The sequence below is a fragment of the Oncorhynchus keta genome, chromosome 10 (genome assembly GCF_023373465.1).
Source record: "Oncorhynchus keta strain PuntledgeMale-10-30-2019 chromosome 10, Oket_V2, whole genome shotgun sequence".
Classification (NCBI taxonomy): Eukaryota; Metazoa; Chordata; class Actinopteri; order Salmoniformes; family Salmonidae; genus Oncorhynchus; species Oncorhynchus keta.
In genome coordinates this window covers 57,388,235-57,407,391 of record NC_068430.1, presented here as the reverse complement: position 1 = coordinate 57,407,391, position 19,157 = coordinate 57,388,235, and the positions used below count along the sequence as shown (strand labels likewise).

At 40.8% G+C, this 19,157-nt stretch overlaps 1 protein-coding gene across 4 annotated transcripts in view; it reads left to right on the top strand.

Annotated features, from left to right (window-relative positions):
- slc2a9l2 (solute carrier family 2 member 9, like 2) overlaps positions 1-19,157 on the top strand; it is a 214,750-nt gene that overhangs the window by 17,049 nt on the left and 178,544 nt on the right. For all 4 annotated transcript variants that reach the window (XM_035778674.2, XM_035778676.2, XM_035778675.2 and 1 more), the window contains exons 3-4: positions 349-453; positions 15,221-15,381. In XM_035778674.2, the coding sequence (XP_035634567.1) occupies positions 349-453; positions 15,221-15,381 (266 nt within the window). The remainder of the gene's footprint in view (positions 1-348; positions 454-15,220; positions 15,382-19,157) is intronic.

Genomic DNA, 19,157 nt, shown 5'->3' with positions numbered 1-19,157 from the left:
CAGTAACATTCTCTCTCTAGGACATACGGGGAGGCCCAGATACATCAATGGATTGTCCTTGTAAGAATTTGCCTGGGTCTCACTCTGACCTTGATTGGATTGTATATGAAATGCAACTGTACAATGACGTGGTCCTTCTGTAGCTCAGTTGGTAGAGCATGGCGCTTGTAACGCCAGGGTAGTGGGTTCGATCCCCGGGACCACCCATACGTAGAATGTATGCACACATGACTGTAAGTCGCTTTGGATAAAAGCGTCTGATAAATGGCATATATTATTATTATTATTATTATTATTATATTACATGACCTCTGAAATGGCTTTAATGTGGTATGTGTTTTTTTTTAGCCACAGCGCATCACTGCCCGTCTGGTGAATGCAGCGTTCTTTGGTGCCCTTGGGTCATCTTATCTCTATGGCTACAACCTGTCTGTCGTCAACGCTCCTGCACTGGTGAGTCGATTTGTGTCACCTTGGACATACTCTTGTAGCTATTGGCGTCACCTAACATTGATTTTCCCTTGTGTGACACCTTGTTATCACTCTTCAAAAAACCCAAAAACACAACCTCTAATAGACCAGCTGTACTTTAATGGCTCAACTTTTAAGGGGTTACTTTAGATACAGTTGTAAAAGGTTCATATTCTAAACTGCGATCCTATGGGACTCCCAACATTTGGAAAATGGACCAGAGCCTCGTTTCCCAGAGCCATCGTAGCGTTAGGAGCATCGTTAGAACCATATCATGATGTACAGTGTATCTTTCGTAACCAATGTGTTTCTCAGAGACTTCGTTAGTAAAGTGGCTCTTAAAAACTTATGCTCATCTATAAGTGATCCAGACCACTCGTAGAGCAGCCAAAGTGCGTTGTTAGGCTTCTTTTCTGCCTTACCTCAGAAGATATAATTCTAAAACAATTTGTGTTTTGTGTGAATGGGCATGATCATACGATGATACATGTTTAATTTGGGTCATTTATAGGATCTATATAATGTAATATTTCATGAAAAGATAAACACCGTGCTTGACTCCACTTTATATAAACTTAGATCGGGTGCTGAATCCTCGTATATAATCCAAAGAACAAAAATAGTCAATGTAAAAAATATAGGCACACAAATTTTAAAAACCTGTTTTTGCTTTGTCATTATGGGGTGTTGTGTAGATTGATCAGGGGAAAAAAACGATTTAATACATTTGGGAATAAGGCTGTAACGTAACAAAATGTGGAAAAAGTCAAGGGGTCATAATTTTTTCCGAATACTGTGTATTTCAAATTATCCATCCGCGCAGTCGGTTGGTGTATATAATGCGCATATTCGCACCAAACTGAGCTCATTGCAGACTCACAATGATGGGGCTATTCTTAAAAAATACAGACTCCCACGAGAGGAGATGTGATGTAGAGGGTTAGTTACTGTATAAAAGGAAACTATCGGAGACGACAGATCTATTGAAGTGCAGTGTGCTAAAGCACTGTGGAGGCAAGAAGACGCCCTAGGTTCAAATCTTGAAATCATTGAACATTACATGACGAAAATGTAGATTATGGTGTTATTTATTTTAATTCATAAAAACAATTCTGTGAAATGTATAGGTATATCCTACATTTCATTTGGGCTATTAGTTGTGTTTTCATATGATGCAAGCTGCATCGATTTCAGCGCAAGTGAGCTGTACAGCTCCCCCAACGATTTCAGCACTAGTGAGCTGGACAGCTCCCCCAACGGAATCATGTGAAAAACCAAACACGGCCCCAACGATGCTTTTAGCTGTGGCACTTACAGGTTCACTCTGTGCTTGTTTGGGAAACACTATTTAAAAAATTGGCTCGTAAATAACGAAGTATCTTGTACACTCATAGTAATGCTTAAGTTCCATCGCAGCAAGGAAACAAGGCCCAGATTAGATTGCCCATCCATGCTCGACAAAAGTAAATGGACAAAGCTCAGTAATTATCATTGTTTTTGTTTTGTTTATTGGGTCTGCCACAACCCTCCAAAAACACACACACACACACACAATTTGTGTTCCTTTACTCACAAAAAATGGTAAGGACATCATCTGATCCTACCTACCCGGCTAATTAACCCATATGCCATAGGTTTACCGGTATCCAGCTTTGTACCCACATTCATATGATGGGCTACTTAACCCATCAGAGTCTAAGCCCTGTCTATGCCAGGGGTTGGGTGGGGGTTCTAATAAGTTACAGTATATGGAATTGTTTTAAGGTCATACCAAGGACCATTTAGCTAAATTATTTAGATTTTTTTTTTTTTAAGTATCCCAAAATATATTTAAAAAAATGTTTTGATGGAACCCCCCGCATTGAATAACAGTCTCAAAAAATATCAAGGGTCTCTTCTATATGAGAGATCAGAAAACATAAGTTTGTTTTTCCGACATGTATTTAACCCCATATTTTTTGGCATTAAACAGTCTCCATATTATATATACAGTAGTTCCATTCATGTTTTCCAACTGGTACTGGGGGACCTTCAGACGATTCTTGTAAGGCCCGTGGGCGTCCTAGAGCAAAAATACTAATATGTACATGTCCATGAGAATCGCACCTTTGCACAGAGGGTCATATTAGTGTGTGGCCCAAACGGTTCGGACATTACAGACAGAAGTTGGCAGATCGGCTGTACTGACTTCAGACGGTGTTCTTCTGCTATTTATTCTGTTACCAATAATATTTACATGCTAATAGTCTCTTCTGATTATAATTATTATGTATTGTAAATAAATGGAATCTATTATCTTCCAAAATGTAAGGAGATATACAGTGTTCATTGAGTGAATTTTGGTACAAATATCTTGGTTCCTTTCTCGACATAGCAATGTGTATTCAAAGAGAACTCGGACCACAAAATGGATGAAGTGAACTGGCAAAAGTCATGAAAAAAGTCCTAATTCAAAGGCAAGGTCAGTGAATACATGGACTGGTCTAATAGACTAGACGTAACATAGTAAACTTAAATCCGGGACACTCAAATTAGTGTGGTATGGTTACATAAGACAGATGGTTACTTAAAACCTCTTAACTTAAAGCCAGGGAAAATGCAGCGCAGCAAATTCAAAATAAAATGATATAAAAATCAAACTTTCATGAAATCACACATGTAAAATTAAAGCTAAACTCGTTGTGAATCCAGCCAACATGTCAGATTTTAAAAAGGCTTTTCGGCGAAAGCATAAGCTATTATCTGATGATAGCACAACAGTAAACAAAGAGGGTAGCATATTTCAACGCTGCAGGCGCTACACAAAACACAGAAATAAAATATAAAACATGCATTTGACGAGCTTCTTTTGTTGGCACTCCAATATGTCCCATAAACATCACAACTGGTCCTTTTGTTCGATTAATTCCTTCCATATATATCTAAAATGTCCATTTATTTGGCGCGTTTGATCCAGAAAAAAACAGCTTCCAAATTGCGCAAAGCCACTACAAAATATTTCAAAGTTGCCTGTAAACTAAAACATTTCAAACTACTTTTGTAATACAACTTTAGGTATTTTTAAATGTCAATCGATCAAATTGAAGACGGGTCTATCTGTGTTGAATACAGGAAGACAACAAACCAAGCTACTTTTCAAGTCTTGCGCAACTCTCAACAGTGTTACGCAGTTCCTAGATGGCCTTACTTCTTCATTGCACAAAGGAATAATCTCAACCAAATTCCAAAGACTGGTGACATCTAGTGGAAGTGTTAGGAACTGGAAACAAGTTCCTAATAAATATTGTTTCCCAATGAAATCTCAGTGAACAGACAGAGACCTAAAAAAAAAAACATCTGAACGGTTAGTCCTCGGGGTTTTGCCTGCTACGCTACATAAGTTCTGTTATACTCACAGACATGATTCAAACAGTTTTAGAAACTTCAGAGTGTTTTCTATCCAAATCTACTAATACTATACATATCTTATATTCTTGGCATGAGTAGCAGGAAGATTAAATTGGGCACGCTATTTATCCAAAAGTGAAAATGCTGCCCCCTATACCTTATAGTCCGCCCCATCCCGCATGCGGTCGCGTTACTACAGCCTCAAGCTCATTACCATAACGCAACGTTAGCGATTTCTAAAAATCGCAAATGAAATAAATATGCCTGCTCTCAAGCTTATCCTTTTCTTAACAATCCTGTCGTCTCAGGATGCCTACAAATACGTCACAATGCTGCAGACACCGTGGGGAAACAAGAGAAAGTGTCCGTTCATTCCTGTCGCATTCACAGCCATATAAGGCAATCATGGAAAACGTAGCCTCAGAAATCCTGTTAATTTCCTGGTCGGTCAAACATCTTGGTTTTGCCTGAAGCATTTGTTCTAGGGCACTCACAGTGAAAATCTTTGCAGTTCTGGAAACGTAAGAGTGTCTTCTTTCCAAAACTATCAATTCCAAGCATAGTCGAGCATCTTTTCGTGACAAAATATTGTGCTTAAAACGGGCACGTCTTTTTATCCAAAAATGAAATACTGCCCCTATAGGACTAACAGGTTAAGAAGTTAAATGTAATGGCAAATGTAGATTTTGTGTCAGATGTGGTCACGGGAAATGTCAAGTTTCCCTAAACCTCTCCAAAGTGGCGTATGTCTGTAAATGTGAAAATTCCAGTGCTATTACATATTTGCAATCCATAAATGCTATTTGTTCAGTATAAAAACACACTTTCAACTATATCAACCTCTCTCAAACATTGTGGTGGTGTTATGGGGTATCCAGGTTACGTTCGAGTGTGCTTTCAACCTCCCCAAAGTGTCCGAATGTGGTAATTTCACAATTGTTTTCACACTGGGTGTGCCTAAAGGTTATTGTTCACTATAATTTATTTTTACAAAAACAACCTCTTGCAAACATTGCGGTGGTGTTGGGGGACATACAGAGGATATGGATAAGTACAGTGTGTAAGCAGGCAAGATCATATTTTTGATACGCATAGATTTAGTCACTCGGTGGACATGTTGCCATTAAGTCACACATCACCAGATAACATTGACGAAATCTAAGCTTACCTTGTAAGATATTTGGTGAAAACGTTGTGTAAAATAAGCATTCTGACTCTCGGTCGGGGCTGGTGATCAATAACGGTAGGTCACATGCAGACAAATAAGATATCCTCTATGATCTGTGAAGTCCCGGTTTTCGGTGTGTATCAACATGGAGTCCTGGGGTTCGGTGTCCATCAACGTATTACGTGTTTATTTAGTTTGTTTCACTACACTAACCGGACTGTAGGTATCAGCCATCTTGAAATGAGGTCATCGGCTCGACCTTCCCTTATATATTTGTATGCCCATATATGATAGTAAGTCATACCAAAGATTTGAAGGCACCGATCAATTGCAAAGATACACAGCTTTCTGCAGACACCTTGCCTTTGCAGATAAGGGCTACCGTTCTCATACCAGACTGAATTGAATTTTAACAAATCAAATTGGGTCCCAAAATATGGGGACTTTACGTTTAAGAGGTTTATTAAGGCGAAAATTCAAGTAGGGTGGTTGGTCGGGTAGGCATATTTAATTAACCTTTTATTTAACTAGGCAAGTCAGTTAAGAAAAAAATCTTATTTACAATGACGGCATACCCGTGCCAAACCTGGACTACGCTGGGCCAATTGTGCACCGCCCTATGGGACTCCCAATCACGGCCAGATGTGATTCAGCCTGGATTCAAACCACTGCAGTGACACCTCTTGCACTGAGATGAAGTGCATTAGACCGCTGCGCCACTTAGGAGCGTATAACGCGACCGTCTTGCAACCCAAAGTTCGCTGGTTACATAAGTTCAAATCTCAAGGACAACTTTAGAATTTTAGCAAATTAGCAACTGTTAAACTTTTTTGCTACTTTGCAACTACTTAGCATGTAAGTTAACCCTACCCCTTTTAGCTAACCCTAACCCTAACCCCTAACCTAACTAATGTTAGCCAAAAAGTCACCTAGCTGGAATTCGTAACATGTTATACCTTTAGCAAATTTGCAACTTTGTACATTTAGAAAATTCGTAACATATAAAACAAACTGTAATTCCTAACATATCATGTGAAATGGATTATGGACATCCACAAATTAATACATACCTTACCATACGAAATGTAATATATCATACAAAAAGGATTTACGTACAGAATAATACGACAGAGAGACCAGGTTGGAATACAAAGAGAGCTAGGTTATTTTGCTTCTTTTTTTTACCCCAGAGATCACTTTAAAGAGGATGTTTACATGCACTTAGGTTGGAGTCATTAACTTGTTTTTCAACCACTCCACAAATTTCTTATTAACAAACTAAAGTTTTGGCAAGTCGGTTAAGACATCTACTTTGTGCATGACACAAGTATTTTTCCAACAATTGTTTAGACAGATTATTTAATTTATAATTCACTGTATCACAATTCCAGTGGGTCAGAAGTGTACATACACTAAGTTGACTGTGCCTTTAAACAGCTTGGAAATTCCAGAAAATTATGTCATGGCTTTAGAAGCTTCTGATAGGCTATTTGGCATAATTTGAGTCAATTGGAGGTGTACCTGTGGATACATTTCAAGGCCGACCTTCAAACTCAGTGCCCCTTTGCTTGACATCATGGGAAAATCAAAAGAAATCAGTCAAGACTTCAAAGAAAAATTGTAGACCTCCACAAGTCTGGTTTATTCTTGGGAGCAATTTCCAAACGCCTGACTGTATCACGTGCACTACTGTTTATACAGATGAACAAGTATAAACACCATGGGACCATGCAGTCGTCATACCGCTCAGGAAGGAGACGTGTTCTGTCTCCTAGAGGTGAATGTACTTTGGTGCGAAAGTGCAAATCAATCCCAGACAGCACAGGACCTTGTGAAGATGCTGGAGGAAATGGGTACAAAAGTATCTATATCCACAGTAAAACGAGTCCTATATCAACATAACCTGAAAGGCCGCTCAGCAAGGAAGAAGCCACTGCTCCCAAACTGCCATAAAAAACAAAACTATGGTTTGCAACTGCACATGGGGACAAAGATCATACCTTTTTGAGAAATGTCCTCTGGTCTGATGAAACAAAAATAGAACTGTTTGGCTATAATGACCATTGTTATGTTTAGAGGAAAAAGGGGGAGGCTTGCAAGCCAAAGAACACCATCCCAACCGTGAAGCACGGGGGTGGCAACACCATGTTGTGGGGGTGCTTTGCTGCAAGAGTGACTGGTGTACTTCACAAAATAGATGGCATCATGAGCAAGCAAAATTATGTGGATATATTGAAGCAACATCTCAAGACATCAGTCAGGAAGTTAAAGCTTGGTTGCAAATGTGTCTTCCAAATGGACAATGACCCCAAGCATACTTCCAAAGTTATGGCAAAATGGCTTAAGGACAACAAAGTCAAGGTATTGGAGTGGCCATCACAAAGCCCTGACCTTAATCCTACAGAAAATATGTGAGCAGAACTGAAAAAGCATGTGCGTGCAAGGAGGCCCTCAAACCTGACTTAGTTACACCGACTCTGTCAGGAGGAATGGGCCAAATTCACCCAACTTACTGTGGGAAGCGTGTGGAAGGCTACCCGAAACGTTTGACCCAAGTTATATACAATTTTAAGGCAATGCTATCCAATACTAATTGAGTGTATGTAGGGAATTTTTTACCAGGATTAAATGTCAGGAATTGTGAAAAAATGTAGTTTAAATATACTTGGATAAGGTGTATGTAAACTTTCGACTTCAACTGTATGTATGTGTACATATACACTGCTCAAAAACATAAAGGGAACACTAAAATAACACATCCTAGATCTGAATTAATGAAATATTCTTATTAAATTACTTAACAAAATCACGCAAAAATTATCAATGGAAATCAAATTTATCAACCCATAGAGGTCTGGATTTGGAGTCACACTCAAAATTAAAGTGGAAAACCACACTACAGGCGGATCCAACTTAGATGTAATGTCCTTAAAACAAGTCAAAATGAGGCTCAGTAGTGTGTGTGGCCTCCACGTGCCTGTATGACCTCCCTACAACGCCTGGGCATGCTCCTGATGAGGCCAAAACCTGGACAGTCTGTGGTGCAATGTGGCGTTGGTGGATGGAGCGAGACATGATGTCCCAGATGTGGGCGGGCCAGTCCATAGCATCAATGCCTTCCTCTTGCAGGAACTGCTGACACACTCCAGCCACATGAGGTCTAGCATTGTGTTGCATTAGGAGGAACCCAGGGCCAACCGCACCATTATATGGTCTCACAAAGGGTCTGAGGATTTCATCTCGGTACCTAATGGCAGTCAGGCTACCTCTGGCGAGCACATGGAGGGCTGTGCGGCCCCCTAAATAAATGCCATCCCACACCATGACTGACCCACCGCCAAATCGGTCATGCTGGAGGATGTTGCAGGCAGCAGAACGTTCTCCACGGCGCCTCCAGACTCTGTCACGTCTGTCACATGTGCTCAGTGTGAACCTGCTTTCATCTGTGAAGAGCTCAGGGCGCCAGTGGCGAATTTGCCAATCTTGGTGTTCTCTGGCAAATGCCAAACGTCCTGCACGGTGTTGGGCTGTAAGCACAACCCCCACCTGTGGACGTCTGGCCCTCATACCACCCTCATGGAGTCTGTTTCTGACCGTTTGAGCAGACACATGCACATTTGTGGCCTGCTGGAGGTCATTTTGCAGGGCTCTGGCAGTGCTCCTCCTGCTCCTCCTTGCACAAAGGCGGAGGGAGCGGTCCTGCTGTTGGGTTGTTGCCCTCCTACGGCCTCCTCCACGTCTCCTGATGTACTGGCCTGTCTCCTGGTAGCGCCTCCATGCTCTGGACACTATGCTGACAGACACAGCAAACCTTCTTGCCACAGCTCGCATTGATGTGTCATCCTGGATGAGCTGCACTACCTGAGCCACTTGTGTGGTTTGTAGACTCCGTCTCATGCTACCACTAGAGTGAAAGCACCGCCAGCATTCAAAAGTGACCAAAACATCAGCCAGGAAGCATAGGAACAAAGAAATGGTCTGTGGTCACCACCTGCAGAACCACTCCTTTATTGGGGGTGTCTTGCTAATTGCCTATAATTTCCACCTTTTGTCTATTCCATTTGCACAACAGCATGTGAAATGTATTGTCAATCAGTGTTGCTTCCTAAGTGGGCAGTTTGATTTCACAGAAGTGTGATTGACTTGGAGTTACATTGTGTTGTTTATAAGTGTTCCCTTTATTTTTTTGAGCAGTGTGTGTATATATATATATATTTTAAGAGGACTACATCTGAAAACCCTTAGAGTGTACAGGAACAGCAGAGGAGGGTTGCCACTTTGTTCACCCTGTCCAATTAGGCACCACCAACCCTTCTGAGCTCCTTTTGTCCCCTTTCATGAATGCTTTAATGAATGCACTTTCACAGGAGGTTGCTGATGGGTGAGCGGCTTATAGTAATGGCCGGAACTGTGCAAATGGAATGGCATCACACACCTGGAAATGTGTTTGATGTTTTTGATACCATTCCAATGATTCCACTCCAGTCATTACCACGAGCCTGTTCTCCCCAATTAAGATACCACCAACCTCCTGTGTTGCACTCTAATGTTGTACGTAATGTCCTGTCATGTGGGCTATTAATGTACCCGATATGACCACAAATTCTCCTCTGAAAAGTTTCTTCCTAGTATCTTGACTTTCTCCTAATTAAATCTAAATTATAGATGGAAAGTTCAGAAAATTATCTCCCTCTCTGTCTGGAGCTGTTTTGGGGTTTTGAGAAATTGTTCTGATATATTTGACCACAAAACTCCAGAAGTGAGATTTTCAGTCAGAGACTAGAATCTAGCAGAGGGAGGTGAGTGGAAAAAGCTTTGGCAAAGACCGATTGAGGTCCAAATGCACCAGCTCTTAATTATATTAACCTATGCATTAGAAAAAAACATATGTTGTTGCAGTCTTCTTGGGAGATGCCATCACCTTTTCTTTTTAGGTACTATAGGTGAATGGTATTTCAGTCTTAGAGCATTTCAGTCTGCTAGCCTTAGGATTTCCTAATGTTTCTATTTGGCATATAAGCAAGACATCACAAGGGAGCTATACCAACTGGCAGAAAAATAGTGTTGATTTACTGGTGTATTGTACTGGCACAGGCCCAGAGTTTTTCTGGGCCTCTAATTCTCCACTTTGATGAGAACAAGTGTGAAATGTGTATAGCCCTTGAAATTGTTCATGACTCAAGAAGAAGAGAGCCATCATCCCTTTTGAGACAGAACACAGCTTTTGTTGTTTGGTTTCTTTGTCATTGTTCACACAGTGCTGGCTTTGTGTTTGTTTTTCCGTGTCCCACAGGTAACTTGATTTGTTTTAGAATGAGGGGGACGTCCTCTGCAGTAGTCAATATTTTTCCGGAGGACATCAATTCCATAACCTGTGTCTTAGAGACAGATCATGATTGATAAGTATTTTGTTGTAAATGACCTACCTAGATATTACAAGTAAAATACACCAAAAAAGGTGAGGCTTATGGAGCAACAGTTTCCACAATCATGCATACTACAGTTGAAGTCAGAAGTTTACATACACCTTAGCCAAATGCATTTAAACTCAGTTTTTCACAATTCCTGATATTTAATCCTAGTAAAACATCCCTGTCTTAGGTCAGTTAGGATCATCACTTTATTTTAAGAATGTGAAATGTCAGAATAATAGAGTGATTTATTTCAGCTTTTATTTCTTTCTTCACATTCCCAGTGGGTCAGACGTTTACATACACTCAGTTAGTATTTGGTAGCATTGCCTTTAAATTGTTTAATTTGAGTCAAATGTTTTGGGTAGCCTTCCACAAGCTTCCCACAATAATTTGGGTGAATTTTTAGCTCATTCCTCCTGACAGAGCTGGTGTAACTGAGTCAAGTTTGTAGGCCTCCTTGTGGGCAGAACTTAAATGTATTTGGCTCAGACTTTCGACTTCAACTGTACATACATACATGCATACTGTATGCGCCTACAGTAGTAATGGCAACACAGTATACAGAAAATAAGGAACTTACTTTGATAGGAAAGCTGACATGTCCAAAGTTATTATTTGTAAGAAAAACAATAAGGAAGGCAAAGCGAGCACCAACAAGAACATTTTAAATTATTGCAAGACTGCACAAATATATGCATATTGATTTGGCAAACATGAGTGAAGTGCGGTGGGCTCTCCTCGAAGAGAGAAGTTTGTCCGGCTCAGTAAAGCCTCAAACATAAGTTGTCCGCAAAGCTGAATGTGAATTAATGAGGAGGCAGAACACACCTCAATTTAAACTGTTAGAAAATTCAACTTGTTAGAAAATAATTTGAAATTGACAAGTTGAAACAGCCTATAGATATTTGCACATGTAAACTGTCCTGTTGCGTAATAATCACATTTTGGAACAGTGAGTGCATTGTGACATCACGCTGGGGTGCCCGTTAGAGATATTTGGAACTCACATGTGAAAGGCTTCTGAAGTTTCTGATTTCAATTTGAAATTTCTGACTTAATTTTCCCCTTCAATGCTTTTCAGGCAGCGTTATTCTGTGGCTTTGTTAAATGCCTTCTCTCAACCAAGAACGTCCTAAACAAGAATGACTCCCCTTTGATCAGTCAACATAAACACAATGTTTATGTGAAGAGTTTAATTCCAAAACGCTATATATCCATTTTCATTAATGTTGGTAAATTAGCTTTTATTTTTTAAAGAAATGAGATTGGTGTGTTTATTCACTATCTAATCATGGCATGTTGTTTAATGACAGATGTATTTGTTTAACATCTATCACTTGATGGTTTCATTTCAGAGAGACAAATAACCATGTTTTTTTGCTAAATGCTAAATATCTCCCTCACTCTCATAGAAATAAGTAGTACTGCTAGGGTTTACACAGTCAAATGTAACAACTACATTTTAATAAAGAACTGTACAAGTGATACATTTGCTCCATAAATATTAAAAATATATATTAATTAGTTCATTATTTCAGTCTGAGCTCAAAATGACTGCTATGGCATTTGTCCTTCTGCATCACAATTTAGTTGGCTAATTGGATCCTGAGCAGTCTTATAGTCCCCAGACACATGCAGTCTTCGTTTCCTACCCTGTATCTAAATCCAGTTAGCCGTCTGTGTCCCTCTAGCACATTCTTAACATACATTTTTTATATGCTCACAAATCAGTGAATATAGTTAAGCTAATTATAGTACACACACACACACAGTCAATAGAAATCACTTGGGCTGGTTAGACTTCCCCATAAAGCAGCTTTCCATGCGTTTTCCCTTTCATGTTCCCTTCAGGTGTGGACTGTGTGTGAGAGTTTGAAGTTAGGATCCACTGACGATGTACCTGCAGGCCTCCAGAAGCCAAGTTGGTCATCTTGCTCAATGGTCAAGGACGTCTTCCTTTTGGGATGGAAGGTTGTAGGATAAGAAAGAGTGAGAGAGAGCCAGAGACATACTGGTGACTTGGAGTTTAGCTTTGAAAATAGTGAAATGCCTGACAGACAGGAGAGGTGAATAGGTTTTGACTTAAATACATTTTTTTTTGGTCACATTTCAAGTGCAAATTGCTCTGACGGTGGCCGACACGTAAGCTTTAATCACGTGATACAACTGGGTTTCTCTTTTTTGAAGTTATAGCGTTATTCTCAAAGCACCTGAAATGAGAACTCAAATGTGCAAGTGCTTTTTTTGAATTTTAAGTCTAAATTGGTACACAAATATGTGAATTCACCCATAATTTCTGTCTAGGTGTCGTGTCGTTCACATTTTTCTAAATTTACAGCATTGGGTTGAAATTTGAAATACTTGCTACACCAGAAGTTAATGGTTATATGTAGGAGGAATGTATATGGTGGAGTCAATTAAGGGTGGATACAAGCCATGGGCTTTCGAGAGTTACTAAGTGAGGGAATAAGGCAATCACATGGTTGCGGTCACTGATACGGATGGATAGCTGTGGATTATTGATGTAACGAGTGCGCTGAGAATCGGGAAGTAAGTTCAGGGAGTGAGTGATTAAATAAACAAAACATAATTACAAAACAAGGAACACGAACAACGCACAGACATGAAACAGAAACAATGACGCCTGGGGAAGGAACCAAAGGGAGTGACATATATAGGGCAGGTAATCAAGGTGGTGCTGGAGTCCAGGTGTCATAATGCGCGTAACGAAGGTGACAGGTGTGCGCCATAACAAGCAGCCTGGTGACCTAGAGGCCGGAGAGGGAGCACACGTGACAGTACCCCCTCCCCGAAGCGCTGCTCCAGCCGCAGGACCCCGACCAAGATGACGATCCCGGGGATCAGGAGCGGACCGATCATCTCTGCTAAGGCGCCGGGAACCTGTCGCTCCAGCTGGAGCGTGAGAGCCTGATGAGCCGGCTGAGACCTGGGAGCCCGTCGAGGCAGGGGAACCCGTCGAACCCACCAAGGCTTGGGAATACGATAAGACGGCTGAGGCCTCCCAGGTAGCTCCGGTTCTGACACCCAGACCTGACATCACCTCCAAAACAAAAAAACTCCCTGATGCTTCCCTTTGGGGAGGCATCATTCTGTGATGAGTGTGCTGAGATTCGGGAAGCAAGCTCAGGGAGTGAGTTGTCCTCTTTGGGGTAGGTGGGACGCTACAGTCCCACCTGGCCAACATCTGGTGAAATTGTAGAGCGCGGAATTTTTTTTCTCTTAATATTAAACATTCATGAAAATACAAGTGTCATACATAATTTAAAAGCTTAACTTCTTGTTAATCCAGCCGCTTTGTCAGATTTCAAAAAGGCTTTACGGCGAAAGCACACCATGCAATTATCTGAGGACAGTGCCCCGCGCACAAAAGCATTACATACCTTTTCCAACCAAGCAGAGGCGTCACGAAAGTCAGAAATAGCGATAAAATAAATCACTTACCTTTGAAGATCTTCATCTGGTTGCATTCACAAGGGTGCCAGCTACATAACAAATGGTCCTTTTTCGATAAAGTCCTTCTTTATATCCCAAAAAGCAAGTTTATTAGGTGCGCTTGACTCAGTAATCCACCGGTTTCCCTCGTTCAAAATGCATACAAATGAATCCCGTAATTTACCAATAAACCTCGTCCAAACAAGTCAAACAACATTTCTAATCAATCCTCAGGTACCCTAATATGTAAATAAATGATAACAAATTTAAGACGGAAAATAGTATATTCATTACCGGAGATAAATAACGAAGTGCGCACTCTCATCCAAGGGCGTGAAAACACTACAGCCAAAATGGGAGCCACTTACAAAAACTACACATTCTAGCTCATTTGTCAAAAAACAAGCCTGAAACTCTTTCTAAAGACTTGACATCTGGTGGAAGCCCTAGGAACTGCAATCTGGAAGGTATTCCTTTTATATTTCCATAGAGAGCAATTATAATCAGTGGTGAGCTCAAAAAATCCTCGGGTTTTCGCTTACCATATCAGTTCTGTTATACTCACAGACATTATTTTAACAGTTTTAGAAACTTTAGAGTGTTTCCTATCCAATACCACCAATTATATGCATGTCCTAGCTTCTGGGCCTGAGTAAAAGGCAGTTTACTTTGGGAACCTCATTCATCCAAACTTACGAATACTGCCCACTACCCCGAAGAAGTTACTTAATCAAGAAACTAAACCTAATACTAAACAAGAAACATGAGCAACGCACAGGCATGAAACAGAAACAATGATGTCTGGGGAAGGAACCAAAGGGAGTGACATATCTAGGGCAGTTAATCAAGGAGTTGATGGCGTCCAGGTGAGTGTCATAATGCGTTTAACGATGGTGACAGGTGTGCGGGAGAGAGACCACACATGACAAGTGAGGAATGAGAGCCGAGGTCTGGTCAGGTCACATGAAGGGAGAAGGAACAGTTATTACACACATCACTTAACTTCCTACCTAGCAACAAAGATGTAATGTTTAGAGAAAAGGAGGAGACTCCGCCTAAAGTGGGTGTAAATACTTGTGCTGGTGGGAACATGTCTGTCTTTTCAGCTGTCTGACCTGTTGGGTGAATAAACTTGGTTTGAGCTTTTCCTAGTTGTCCGTTAGGTTCTAAATAAACAGAGTAAAAACTAACAGCATGGACTTTTAAAGGTTACGTAAACATTACCTTGAAATCAGATGGAAAATAAATAATAATTTACCTTGTGTGAATAATGAGAAACATATTTTTTGCTGAGATGCTGACTTCCTTCCTCTTCCTCTCTATACAGTATATAAAGACATTTTACAACCATACATGGATGGAGCGCTACGGAGAACCCATAGGAGCAGACATGGTCACCATGCTATGGTCCATCACAGTCTCCATATTTGCCATAGGTGGCCTACTTGGAGCGCTCTGTGTCACGTTGCTCACGAAACTCATTGGAAGGTAAGTTGAAACACCTATGATAAGCATTAAAAGAAGAGGTTTGCTGACATAGATATCAATGCATACATATAAATGAACATTTAAGCATACATATTTCCCTGCACGGCTCCTTTGTTAAGAAGATGAACCTGTCAGCGATTAGGTAAATGGATAAGCGGAGTCAGGCGCAGGACACGGGTATGAGTAATAATCTGAATTTACTCAAAATGTAAGCAATATTCCAACAAGGAAAAATACAAAATATCCAGAGCACAAAGAACGAACCCACATGACAATGACTATCACTCACAAAACATAAAGGGAAGCCAGAGGGTTAAATAAGGAACATTGATTATGGAATGGAAACCAGGTGTGTATAATGAAGACAAAACAAAATGAAAATGAAACATGGATCGGTGGTGACTAGAAAGCCGGTGACGTCGACCCCCGAACAAGGAGAGGTCGTGACAGAACCATTGCGCTGGTAAGGTAGCGCAGAGGCTTGCAGTGAATTAGGTCCATTTTTGATGATAAGTGCTTCTGGCATTGTCTGATGAAGGATCTTTGAGGTGGGAGTATATGACTGAATATTGACAAGTGAACTTCTGAATGTCTATTAGAGTTTCCCAGTGTGAGTAAAAGGCCTGAACATAGCTTTATCTATTATCTTTATCTTATTTTTTGGTGCGACAACACTCACCACACTATTGGCAATTGAAGCGAGGAGAGGAGTTGGCATATATGTCTAGGTCCTTCTGTAGCTCAGTTGGTAGAGCATGGCGCTTGTAACGCCAGGGTAGTGGGTTCGATTCCCGGGACCACCCATACGTAGAATGTATGCACACATGACTGTAAGTCGCTTTGGATAAAAGCGTCTGCTAAATGGCATATATTATATTATTATGTTCAAACCGTCCACCCCTCCTTTGGGATTCTTCCCCATCTCCTTCTCCTCGTCAACTTTTGAAAGAGGCCACCTAGATAAACCCTTCCCCCATCTGTTCTTCAGTTTTCTTCCCTCCCTGTTGTTTTTCTCTCTTAGCATTTCAGTGAGCGAACCTTTAGTGGTCAGGACGCATGTAGACAGACAGACAGACGTCACGGTAGATGGAACATGGCAGGAAGAGCTGAGTGCTGACAGCCTAAGGATTCCAGCAGGCCTGTGCATGGGTGATTCCCTCTAATGGATGCTCCACAGGCCCTCCATGGAGACAGACACCACTAAATCCACTCCAGGCACCTCTACATCTCTCACAAGGATACTTGCCAGCCAAACGGATTCCAATAGACATTTCTGTCCTTTGATGTCACCAGGGATCTTTCAGTTGGTGTAATTTCCCAATGAGTGTCCCAAATCAGTGCTTTATGGTCGCAATATAGTAATCATATTTTGAAACATATCAAAGGAATTAAATGTTGATTGCAGCCCTTGAGAAGCCGCATAAAAATAAACACAATTTGAGTCCATATTCCCTCCTCCGGGGAGAGAAATGTGTAAAGTAAATTTAACATGAAGCCTCCATTAACTGAGTACAGCTTCATGCATCAGTTCCCCATTCCCTCTCTCTTCTCATCGGAGATACTGGTGGGTGTGAGGCTAAACATGACTTAAAGGCCTGCAGACACAAATAGTACATGACGCAGGGGCAAATGTGTGACCCACCTTTCAGCTTCAGCACTTGAAACTCCTTGGAATTATTAAGCAGTAATTATTCAACTGTATTCAAGTACTGTTTAGTGCTTACATGTATCAAAAATAATTGTGGGGATTTATCGAGATATTCATTGTTGATATTCAGTACCCTGGGTCGGGAATTGGTCACAGAATTGTTTTTATGACATAGAAACTGTGGGTGGAGACGTATAATCTGATTTCTCATTTATTTCATCCTCAATTTGTGAAACATTCCAGAATTGATTAATTTTAGCAGCGTGAATTAGGGTTTCTGAATTTGAATGACCTGTAGCCTATTTATTTCTGTGCTCCAGTCCAAGTCATTAACAGAAACGATATTTGCGTCAGTCAATTACCTATAGCCTACTCCAAATGACATAATGCACCTACATAGCATACTAAAGGTTTCAACCCTTCTTGTTCACAGACAAGTTTTCACTGAACTTTATTAACTCGGTCCATGCGGCTCACTCCCATTGTAGCAATGCAGCTGCTTAGCAATACACTGCGGCCAATAATGATTCTTAGAGTTTGATGCCCCCTGTTGCAGCTCTACCATTGGTGGAAAGTGATAACATAGACTCTAGAGGCGCGTTGATAGCGGCAAGATAACGTTCAATTTTTGCCCTCCCTGATTTGTGGCCCAAGTGATTAAGGTTAAGACTACGGTTAAGCCTACTGCATGTGGTAATAGAAGCTGTAGATAATATTCCCTTTGTGGCTTCTTTATACCTCTCACTCATCACTGAAATATTACTTAGAGACCATTAGGGGATGAACGTAAAAGATGTGACTGTTTATGATGTAAGCAATAGTCTTAACCTTACCATACATCATCCTTAATAGCCTTAGGATGAGATTCATAAATACATTCATTTATCAAATGACTAATACTACCTGACTTGACTACTTTCTGCATGGCCTAAAATTAGTCGATGAATGAGCCAGCGACATAATATATGATCAGGAATACAAAATGGTTGCTTGAAGATGGAATTGTAAACGAGGAAATGAAGTGTGACGACCAATATGAATGACAGCGTGGCAAAATTTGGCACACGGTCATTTTACGTTATTTTCTGGTTGTATACTGGTTTTCTGGCATGTAAAAGCGGCGGTTTTATGGGCTCCTGACCAATTTGTATAGTTTATTACATAATGTTTCCACCATCGTTTCCTTTGAACGAAAAGAGCTTCTGGACATCAAAACGGCGATCACCTACCTCGATTTGGATGAAGAATTCTACTTCAATGACTCGGTTATGCAGGACATACTGCTCACCCGGGACCAGGCTCTAAGCCCCGACACTCAGAAGAGGAAAAGACGGTGCTATAGAGGCCGACGTGGGGGACACCTTGATGAAACTATGGCAAGCAGTGAATAAACCGCCTCTACCCTCTCTTCAGTTGGGGAATCACTGGAGAACTAGATTAGCTCCATTCGAGACTATCCTACCAATGGCACCTGAAGAACTGTAATATGCAATGCTTCACAGAGTCTTGGCTGAATAAGGACACGGTGAAATATAAATTGAGCGTTTTTTTTCCCTGTGCATCGGTATGACAGAATGGCAGCGTCTCGTAGACCCAAGGGCAGGGGTGTGTCTTTTTTTTTTTTTTTTTTTTTTTTTTTCCCCCCACCTTTATTTAACCAGGTAGGCTAGTTGAGAACAAGTTCTCATTTGCAACTGCGACCTGGCCAAGATAAAGCATAGCAGTGTGAACAGACAACAGAGTTACACATGGAGTAAACCATTAACAAGTCAATAACACAGTAGAAAAAAAGAAAAAAAGGGGAGTCTATATACATTGTGTGCAAAAGGCATGAGGTAGGCAAATAATTACAATTTTGCAGATTAACACTGGAGTGATAAATGATCAGATGGTCATGTACAGGTAGAGATATTGGTGTGCAAAAGAGCAGAAAAGTAAATAAATAAAAACAGTATGGGGATGAGGTAGGTAAAAATGGGTGGGCTATTTACCAATAGACTATGTACAGCTGCAGCGATCGGTTAGCTGCTCGGATAGCTGATGTTTGAAGTTGGTGAGGGAGATAAAAGTCTCCAACTTCAGCGATTTTTGCAATTCGTTCCAGTCACAGGCAGCAGAGAACTGGAAC